The 10,280-nt window shown below is 47.3% G+C and overlaps 1 protein-coding gene across 1 annotated transcript; it reads right to left on the bottom strand.

The window, feature by feature from the left end:
• Positions 1-470: 470 nt before the first annotated feature.
• Positions 471-7,995, bottom strand: TAGAP (T-cell activation RhoGTPase activating protein). Its single transcript, XM_009281449.2, has 9 exons — positions 7,969-7,995; positions 7,806-7,859; positions 7,136-7,202; positions 5,488-5,660; positions 4,554-4,715; positions 3,965-4,074; positions 3,047-3,242; positions 2,329-2,446; positions 471-2,145 (listed from the first exon to the last, which is right to left on the bottom strand). Exons 1-9 carry the CDS (start codon positions 7,993-7,995, stop codon positions 968-970), a joined length of 2,085 nt encoding a protein of 694 aa, XP_009279724.1. The 3' UTR covers positions 471-967.
• Positions 7,996-10,280: the final 2,285 nt, after the last annotated feature.

Genomic DNA, 10,280 nt, shown 5'->3' with positions numbered 1-10,280 from the left:
TCCTGGTTCAAGGCTACGCAGAGCCATAAAAGGGGAGGTAAGTGCTAACCAAAACAAGTTCCTACATCTAAAAATACATTGCACTTCCAGTCATTTTTACAAGGTTATAAGGACACCACCTGGTATTTTCTTTTTTGTCTTTTTTTCTTTTTTTTTTTTTTTTAATGAGCTGCAGCTTTAACTATTTAAAGCTGGAATCCAGAATGTTTCCTTACAGGAATTTTTGTTGTTTGGGTTCTTTTCCCCTCATAAAAGCAAACCTGAAGATACTCTTTCTTTCTGCTTAGCCTGTCCAATTTATTTAGACTAAAAGCGGGGCAGGCCACATGAGGTTTACTTGATACATTCCCATAATGACCTTGCAGGGCTTCGGTGGCTCTAAACCCAGGCTCGGTATACAACACTAATGCTGGTTAGTGGCCAGATCATTCTCATCACCAGCAAGCAGGAAGAGGGAATGGCAGCAGGTACAGGGGATTTATGGAAGAGTGCTGAAGTGGCCTTGATGACAGAACAGCTTTTCCTCAGTTGGGGTAACTGCCAGCCCACTTCTTAATGCAGAAAATCAGCAAAGCATTGCATCAGCCTGGCACACACACGTGACAAATGGCATGGAGTCTGTGACCATACAGAAAAGAAAAGGAAAGGACCTGCCAACCTTTTAATTGTCCTTTCAGGGATACAAATACAACACTGTTTATCAACTACTAACTAGCTTTCACACACAACAGGTTATATACAGCATATTCACTTCCATTTTTACATAATAATACACAGGTCTTCCCCACCACCACCTCTTGTGGTGAAAGAATGTGACAGACACTTCAGGAGAGCCTCAAGGAAAAAAAAGTTCATGCACAGCTAGCTTATTCTTGGTCTCTTGAAAGTAAAATCTTACAAAGGATGAGCAAGATGTCTATTTTTACAATATTTACTTTGTACAGTGCGAAAAGGAGGGATAGGCTTTTTAAACGTAGGATTCCTTAGCATACTGGATCTGGTCTACCTCAAAAACTGGCTGGCTGCACCTCCGAGCCACATACTCAAGTTTGTTCTTTTGACAGGATTCAGACATGGCTCTCAATCGGTAGACTCCCGGGGTCACGGGTAAACTCACACGGGAGTTTATTCCCACAGTGACGCTGAGGGTTTCAGTTTCCACATCAGAATCCTTCGCTGCAGAAACTCTGCCACTGGGTAGATCCCTTAGAGATGTATATGCTGCGTCCTGTGCACAGCTGCTGCATGGATGAGTTGGCAAAGCATCCTGGTTTGACACCTTTAATCTCATAGTTTGAACCGTGAGATTGTGGGAGGGAACTTTAGTGGCCAGGCAGTTTTTAGTAGCCTCTTCATAAGAGGGTGGTCTTCCAGGATTCCTCTGGTCTACCTCTCTGAACACTTCATCAGCTGACCTGAAACGGGGCCTTTGCTGATACTCCACAGGCAATGGTTCGTCATCATCAGGGCTGTTCTCCTGGACGACTCTGCAGGAGAACTGATCTTCTTTCTTTGTGAAGCTGTCTCTCTGAAAACCCATGTTTTTTCCAGGCCCCCAACTCTGGGTTTTTATTAGTGTTTTCCTGCGGTTTGCAAAAGAGAACGACATGGAATGCTTTTTGATCTCTCTGCTAGGCATACTGCAGTCTTCAGTGGCCTTGGTGGAAAAGGACTGGGGCCTATTTAAAAAGGTTTTTTTGGGACTAGAGGGCGAAACTACTGGGGAGCTGGTGAAGACTGAGCCATCAGAGCTCTCCAGGGAGCAACTGGAGGATGTTTTGGGTAGAGAGTCAGTTGATAATTGTGAAGGTAAGATTGCAAGCTGTTTCTCCAGTGCCTCCAACCCTAGCTGTTTCTGCTGAACTGGAAAATTGTCCTCACTTTTGTTTAGCTTCTGTTTCCTTATCCTGCTTTCAAGGCGGTTCTGGAAGGACAGGTCTGGCTCCGAGTACCTCCTGTCCATCATGCTGATGTCATTTCTGAAATTAGTCAGTGAAGGGGCAGAGATGCGTGTTGGGTATCTTCTGCTCACACTAGTGCTCCTCTCTTTGGGCTGCTCCATCTGAGAGGTACGGGGGCTGCCTTCAGCTTCAGGATCTGGGCTGTCATAGGCAGAGTCATTCTGATGAGCAGCACATAGGTGCTCTGTGGGGAGAAAGCACGTTAGTTTTTACTGACCGTCTGAGGATGAAAGGGAACAGAAGAGCACTGCAACAGTGTTTTGAACCCTCTGCAACTCTCTGTGTTTCCACAGATGTATTCCCATATCAAATTAAACAATTTGGCCCAGCAGCCCCAGTCTCTGACATCCCCAGTCTGTTCTCATACCTGTGGAGCTGTCTATGTGTTCCGGTGACTCCTCAGCCGAGGCACAGACCGACAAGGCAATGTCCTCCCCAAATATTTCTAAGCAGTTGTTTATGAGGAACTCCACCAACACTGTCACCTGCACACAGAAAACAGTTTATTTCAGTCAAAAGGGCTGAAAACATATTAAACAGTCTTTCCTGCTCCTGCCTGCTGTCTTTGTATGAAGGGCAGCACAGAGCAGGGTGGCTTCTGCCAAAATCATAGAATCATAGAATACCAGGTTGGAAGGGACCTCAAGGATCATCTGGTCCAACCTTTCTAGGCAAAAAATACTAGCTTAAAGTCAGAGGGTGAGACCACTCTGGAGGATGAGGCCTGATGCTGCAGCCTAATTGATCTGCCCCGATACAAATAAAACGCCATCAGCCACAGCTTCAGCCTCACTTGTCCAGAGGGCCCGCGGGTGGCAATGCCCACCGGGTGCCCCTTGCTCTCTGTGTGCAAAGTATTCAGGAGCTGTGATACGACGTAGGGGACTGCAGGGCAACCGCTACTTTTGCTCAGAGGAGGCGAGACGAGGGGCAGCCTTGCCCATCACATTGCAGGCACCTGAGCTGAGGGGCATCCCCGATGTCCAGGGGCGCTGTTTTGTTCAGCTTTTGCAATGGCAGTGGGACCCCTATGGATGGCTCTGAGCTGCCCCGAAGGGGGTGGCTGCTTGGTGAGTTCAACGCACCTTGTCATTCATCTCCTTCTGCACTTCCAGCGGCAGCGTGTTGTCCGTCTCTGGGCTCAGCATATTTGGGCCAACGCAGATGGCCAGATTGCTGGAGTCCATCCTGTTGGTCTCGGCGTTTTGGCTGATGTGGTGGAGCAGAGACAGCAAGTGCTTGAGCAAGACAAGGTTTGGTCTAGGCAGTTTGTCAGCCACCCTGCATGAACGCAAACAAAATGTGACGTTAATTCGTGGTGCAGCAGCCGCTACTTCTTTATTTGAGCAAGTCTCAATTAAACTCAGACAGATGACGCTTCCTCCAGAGAGAGGCATGCGTGTGCTTTTTTCACTGCTTGGCAGAAGTATCGTTCAGAAATCCCCAACAGCAGCTGAGCACGTGGTTAATTATAAGATCTTGAATTACAAGGTCTTGACTGAAAGGCAAGCATTACAGCAGTCCACGTCCTTGAGTAGATGAGATGGCATCGGGAGATGTCACTGGAGGCTTCCCGAAGGCACGTGAAAGCCTGCGGTTGTGCTGTGCATCTTTCAAAGCACTCCCAGTCAGCCTCCACATCTGCTCTTTCTAAAGAGCAAAACACGGCCGTGGTCTCCACGTGCCCGCCTTCACCGCCAGCAGATGTGAAGGCTCCCTGTCCCACAGCACAGTGACTGCGTTAGCTGAGACACTGCAGCCTCTCGCCTCTTCCTACGCTAGTCGTTTCGTAGGGCAATCTCAGATAACTTCAGGAAGTGCTGCTACTAGGGCCCTCTAGACCAAACCCCATGGAGCAATAGCAAGCTGATGAGCAATGAGCAAGCTGATATAAATGACAGGCTTTTAAATGAGATTCTCAATTTCGAAAGATGTCATTGGCCTCTACCAGCCACTCCATCACATTGGGGCTGATTGCAAAACTTCCTGGTTGCAAAACTTACTCTTTCAATTCTTCAGTTTTTTCCTGCTTGCTTGGCTTCTCCAGAGCTTGCATCCACTTCTCATAGAGGTCGGCCGACAGGAGTTTGGAGGGAATATTTCGGAGGAAGTCCTGCAAGGCCATGAGATTTAGATGAGGCTTTGGAGACTACCCCTGAGCACAGAGGGAGCATCACTGTGACATGGGCTCACTAGGAGGCAGGCTGGCTTGAGCTACCTGACCATCAGCACTGGCAGAGCAGTGGGGTCTACAAGAACATGCCAAGTACACTTGCACTGGGCTAACCACAGGACCCAGCTCTTAGCTGCTTTTCATTCACCCATAAATCTCAGTATTCCTCCCTGGGGAGGATGCTGAGGAGGAGGATGAAGTGAGCTTCCTGTGGGCATGCAGGAAATCAGCAGCACAACAAGTGGGACTGAAAATCAGGTGGAAAAGGAAAATGCCAAACTTTCCTAAGCCTGAAACATTTAGTCTGTCTTTGCTCTGGCTTTAGCTTGGAGTCCCACTCCAAGGTCAGCTCTGGGCACTGAGGTGGTCCTGGGCAGATTAGCAATGCCTTCCGACTGCTGCACATCAGAGGAGCTCACCTTCAAGACCACTGCCAGCAGGTGCACAGATTTGCTTTTCAAATCAACATTCCCGCCTTTGTTTAGGTCCTCCTTCAACTCCTTTCGTGCTTTCTCATTGGCAGCTTTTCTGAATATCCCTTCAGTGGAGGGTCCTTTCATATACAATATGGCTAGGAGATCCTGCACGGAAAAAAACCAGACAGGAATGGGAGAACAGTTAATTGGGTGAGGGAAGGTCCTTTAGCAAGTGAACATTTCTTTAGAAACAGAAAAAAAACTGGAGGTACACTGTGCTCTAATTAGGTCAGTATCTGTTTCTTGCTCCAAGTAGATTACATGGGCAATAACCTGATTTTCCCCCAGCCCACCCTCTTTTTGGATGGGTGAATTCCACTAACTTCAGTGGAGTTGTCCCTGCTTCCTTCCAGAAGGAAACAAGGGATGGCTTAAGTCTTGGTTCAAATCCCCTCCCTCCCAAGCCAGGCAAATATTGCTTAGAAGAGACAAAAGCCTGTCTATTGAAAAAGCCAACTCAGTGGGAGAACTGTCACAAGACTGATTTTATCCGGAAGATAGTGTTTAGGTATTTGTCGGTGGCAGTCCATAGCTGAACTTTTTTTTCAGGGAAATACAGAAATCCTTGGAAGTTTATGCTGTTGAAATAGTCATTTAAATGACTTCTGTAGAATCACAGATGTTTATACTAAGGAGCAGATCTTCTCCTATTCCTGGTCCTGGGTTGTTTCCACTCCAAGTTGCTTCCAGTGCAAGCTGGGACAAAGCCCACAGACCTGACCCTTTCTACATCTGGGATGGGCCCTGAGCTTATCAGAAGTGTGTGTGGAGGGGAAACACCAAAATCACTCATCTCCTGGGTGCTGCAGCACAAGTACAGGGGATCCTGCCTCATACTGGAAGCCAGAGGTATAATTGTATCGCCAGGCTTGCTTACCTGCACCGGCTGGGGCAATGTGTCATCTTCTCCACAGATAATTGCCAGAGGCTGGCCAAACAGACTGATTTTGGCACCCGAGTCTAGCTGCCCTGGGGAATTCCCGCTGGTAGAGCTTCGTCTCAGAGTAAACGACTGCGATATCCCCTTCTTTCTTTTCTTCGTTCCATCTGCTGCAAGCAAAAAATCAATTTAAAAAAACCCACAGAGCTCTATGCGGCCATTCATCTGTGTGCGGTGCAGGGATGTATGTTGAAACAACTCAAACTAAATGGGGAGAAACTGAAAGACAACTAAGTGGTTACTAAGGAAACAACCACCTAAACTGTAAAATTGTGACCATCCCTCTAAGGACACCGCCTTTCCTGTTTTTGGGTGGTTTTTTTTACATTCTAGTCAGTGTTTCTTCTTAGAGAGTGGGAACATACAAGGCACAGAAATAACATCATTTATAGAGATTTTTGATATTGCAGTGGTTTCTGTGATAACTATCTAAAGGCAGATATGTCACTTAGGCAGCTGGCAATGACAACAATTTTCACTACGCAGTCTGACTGTGCCCCAGCCTTAGGGCAAGAGTGGAACTAGGGGCTCCTGCTTTTCAGCCTCTTTCACAGGCTGAAATGAAAACACACGGCTCCAGCTCTGCCAGTTTCGGAGCCAGCTCTAATGATAGTGGTCCTGCTAGAGCTAGTGCTTGCCCCCTGCAAGCCAGCCAGCCAGTGGAAGGTGATACTTGCTCCAGAGGATGGGAGCATGGCAGTAGGGCCTCACTGGCTTCAGAATTTCATGGTCAGAAATCTCTTAGCATGGGTTTTGCATCTGCATCTTAAAGAGGAGGGCATGCTAGGAATTTGGAGATGATGGTTGTATTGGGATGAGGTATGGCTTTTTTCCCCTTTCAGAAACAGTGAGAGAAGGATCATTTTTGCTAGAAAGCTTTCTAAAGGAGTTGCCTTCTGCAAATTTCCTACAAAGGACTTGCCTTCTACTCTAGAATGAAGTTGTCTTACACAGATGAGAAGTTCTCAGGACCTGTATCTGTGGCTTAGCACAAATCCTTGGTAGGGAGGGGTTAAAAGCTATGAGAAAGTCACCTAACATAGTGCCATATAAAATGTTTGCTTCTGATACTCCTGAAAAATGGTCTGATATGATGGTCTGCTCCAAATCTGACCCTGCTCTGCTAATGGTCTCCGCCGGGTTGTTTACAGGTGCCGAGGTTTTGCATGGCAAGAGAAAACAAGTGCTGTTGCTGCCAAGAGGGTTTATTTGCTCTGGCGTGCAACCGCTGGTAGCTGTACTCACTTGCAGTGCCACACCTCAGTGGCGATGCTCGAGTGAGAAAGGAGCACATTTACTTCCCATTACTGCCAGGGAACACAATGAAACATGGCTCTGAGGACCAGGGAACAGGGATACAAGACCTCTGGCACTCAGCACTGTCACCTCTGCCATTGAGCTTAAGGGAAAGAGGTCACTTGCAAGTGAGTGGCACTCCAGGGGTTAAGCCATCTTCTGGATGGGGCTGAGGGCTGTGGATTGCTCTCAGGGAGGTGAAGCGGGCAGTTTCGGGTGGTTTTGCAGAAGCGCCAGCTTGCAAGCATTATATAAGAAGGCAGTTCCTCAGTTTGTTTTTAAAACTCACCAGTCGAGTGGCAAAGTCCGTCTTCAGTATCTGCTGGGACCAGTGCGGGGCATTTCTTGGCATTAGCCTGCAAGAAGTGTTTTGGAGTTACAGAGCTGCCACCAGCAGCGAGGGCCACCAGCAGCGAGGGCCACCAGCGAGTTGCTACAGCTCCTCAGAAATCTGTGGGAGGCTCCGGGGAATAACCATAGCAAACCTAAAACCCTCTGAAGAGGTGCCTTGGTCCAGGAGTGACACTGCCTCGCTGCCCAATAGAGGGGTTTGTGGTAAACCCTGCAGCCAGCCACCCCAGACCTGCCCGGCAGGTCACAACCCCGTGCTCTTTCAGGCTGCTCTTTTGATCCAGAGAAACCACAGCCGGACACAGCCTGCCCTTCTGTGTCCTCCCCTGGCACTGGAGATTTCCTCCCAGATTTCTCCGGGGAGCCTTGATGGCTTTGGAGCCTGCCAGATTCCTGAGCAAAGCTCCCCAGGAGTGCGGGGAATGCGCTGGCTGCTGACAGCAATGCCCAGCTCCTTCTGCATTGGTGCTGCATGGAGTTGCCTTCAAAGGGCTCTGCCCACTCATGGGTAATGGTAGGCAGCGGGCAGCTCCTACAGGGGCCACCCCTGCTTTGCTATCTCACAACAGCACCCAACAAGGATTGGGGGAAATGTAGCGGCTGCTTACCTCGGACTGGCACTCAATCAGACTCTCCATGTTCCCAGCATTTAGTGTCTTTGACTAGGCAAGAAAACAAAGACACTACATGAGTAATTGAATGCTATGGTTTAGAAATCAGAGCTTTTCAAAATCACTTTGTTGACAGAACTGAAACAATAAAGACACTCACAGTATTACAGCTGCTTAACACTTTCATTAGGAGTTTGATCGGGGGAGCTCTGGACACTCTGGTTTCCTTTGGTCCTTTTGTTTGCCTATTTATTGAACAGGGAATGGACAAAGAGAGAGCTTTGTAAAACTGCACCCTTCTTGTCTTTCTCCCCTGCAAGCCAGTCGAGCATTTAGGTATGATCCTGAACCAGCAAGATATCCCACTCAAGTCAGTCATAAAGCCCTTCTCTGGAAGGCACGCGGCGCTGCTGCTCTATCTGCCTCTTGATTAAAACAGAAAAAAAGCAGCTTTCCATTTTTAATCCATGCAAAAAATGAGCAAGTGGTGACAGCTACGTGAGGTTGTTGTTAATCTGCAAACACAAGGCTAAGCAACTCAGTCAGCTCTGCCTATGAGCTACACTTAGCAGTGGGCACACCTCTCCCTCGTCTACATTTTTGTACATCTCTGTACAGCTGCGTCTGGAGCACTCCACCAACTTCAGAGATTTAATCCCAGGGAGTACTTACCCAAGGAGTGAGTCCAGCCAGAGCTCCTTCACCTCCTGCGAACTGCAGAGGAAAGGAGAAACAGCATCACTCCCCACTGCTACTAATCCTTTGGATGGAGGCAGGCGACTAAACAGTTCCACCCCACGTGTGCTGCCTTATATATGCAGAAGGGGCAGGTGGAAATTCAGAGACAGGAAGAAGCATCATGGGGCAGGACTGAGACGCTACGAAATTTCTGGCTTCCTCTTTCCTTTTAAAGAAGCTACTTTTTTTTCCTTAAAGAAAAAAAAAAGCGCCCTTGTAGCTGTTATGGATGGAAAAGATGAGACACTCGCCAGGTAAAGGTTCCATCTAGCATCACCAGTGTGAGGTGGGATGTGCAGAGGGGGCTGCAGTGTGGGCAGCTTCTCCTTACCGTTAAAGGGCAGTGGGTACAGTCTGTCCTTTGACTGCTCAGAGACCTTAGATTTTGCAGTTTAAAGACACACCACCAGATCAAGTTACACTAAGAACAGTTAAAAGATGGGGGAGTGGAATAGCCAAGATTCAGAGAAATGTTTTTGTATATTTTTTTAAAAACTAATGGCAACAGTTTACTGTCTGCAAGCAGATGTAGACACGCACTTTGCCAGTGCCAACTAGTTCTTGAGAGTCTAAGCATTGGACTTCTATAGAAGAACTGGTGTTATGTAATAATTTAGTAACGTATGACAATATGTAATAAGAAGTCTTGCTTAAAATATGTCTTAGTAAGAATTATGCATCCAAGTAATAAAGTTTAATTCAACTGAAGAGAGAAAAAAATCCAGGAAAAATCTACCTCTGCTCTCCCTGTACCTCTTCAGGGTCTGTTGCTGACTCCCCCCAACCTGGGCACATCAGGAGCATAAGGACAACAGTGCTCACTCTACCAAGTAATTATGAAAATTCATCATCGTGTGATGTTAAATGCATGATATTAGTTCTACTGATTCATTGACAGAGGCAAATTACAACCCAGTATTCTGGGTACCAGTCTTTTGATCTAGTGAAAAAGAGGACCTAAGGCTGAGTCAAAGGGTTGGGAATATTTCAGCAGTGAATTTAGGTGGAAAGCACACTTGTAAAACTGTGGTGTCTCTGCTGCTTCCCCAAGTGGATGCTCCGTTTCATGTGTGCAGGGAACAAGGCTGTGTCATAGCACAGCTCTTTGCAGATGCACGTTACGGCTACATCCGCTGCTGAATTCACGTTGAAAGCTGTTCTTTGCTTAACCACATTAGTCCTGGCCCATGTAGTATTGACCCCGGGTTGTCATGCAAAAGAGACAGGCGTCTCAGCTCAACTCTGGCAGAAATCCAAGGTGCAAAATTCACTTTTGGTTAGACAGAGATGTGTCCAGAAGGGCAAAAGGAGAGCTGCCCTGCGTTTGTAGGAGAAGATGGTGTAGATGACCTTTCAAGTCCTCCTGAGGCCCATCATTTCCATGCTGCTGTAGAGACACCGGTCTGCACCCTTGTTTAGAGCTGAAACTTACAGGAATCTAAATCAATTACTCTGCAGGCTTATGCATTTAACACTGATCTTTTACTCACTGCTGTAACTGATTTTTTGTTAATTAGCAGTCCCGTGACATCTGTCATTTCCCTACTCAATTCCATGGGTCAATGCACGTTTTTGCAGAAATATTGTCATCCTGCATCGTGTTCTTCTGAGAATTTCTTCCAAGGCTCGCTGGCAGCTGCAGCACCCCTGCTGATTGTCCCAGCAGGATTTCTGGGACAAGGGGCATCTATTTCTCAGTACATCTTTTAAATGTGTATCTAAACATATCTATCT

Source organism: Aptenodytes forsteri, unplaced genomic scaffold, assembly GCF_000699145.1.
Source record: "Aptenodytes forsteri isolate BGI_AS27 unplaced genomic scaffold, ASM69914v1 Scaffold82, whole genome shotgun sequence".
NCBI classification, from domain to species: domain Eukaryota; kingdom Metazoa; phylum Chordata; class Aves; order Sphenisciformes; family Spheniscidae; genus Aptenodytes; species Aptenodytes forsteri.
Note: the sequence above shows the minus strand (reverse complement) of the source record. Positions and strands in the feature narration are given on the sequence as shown.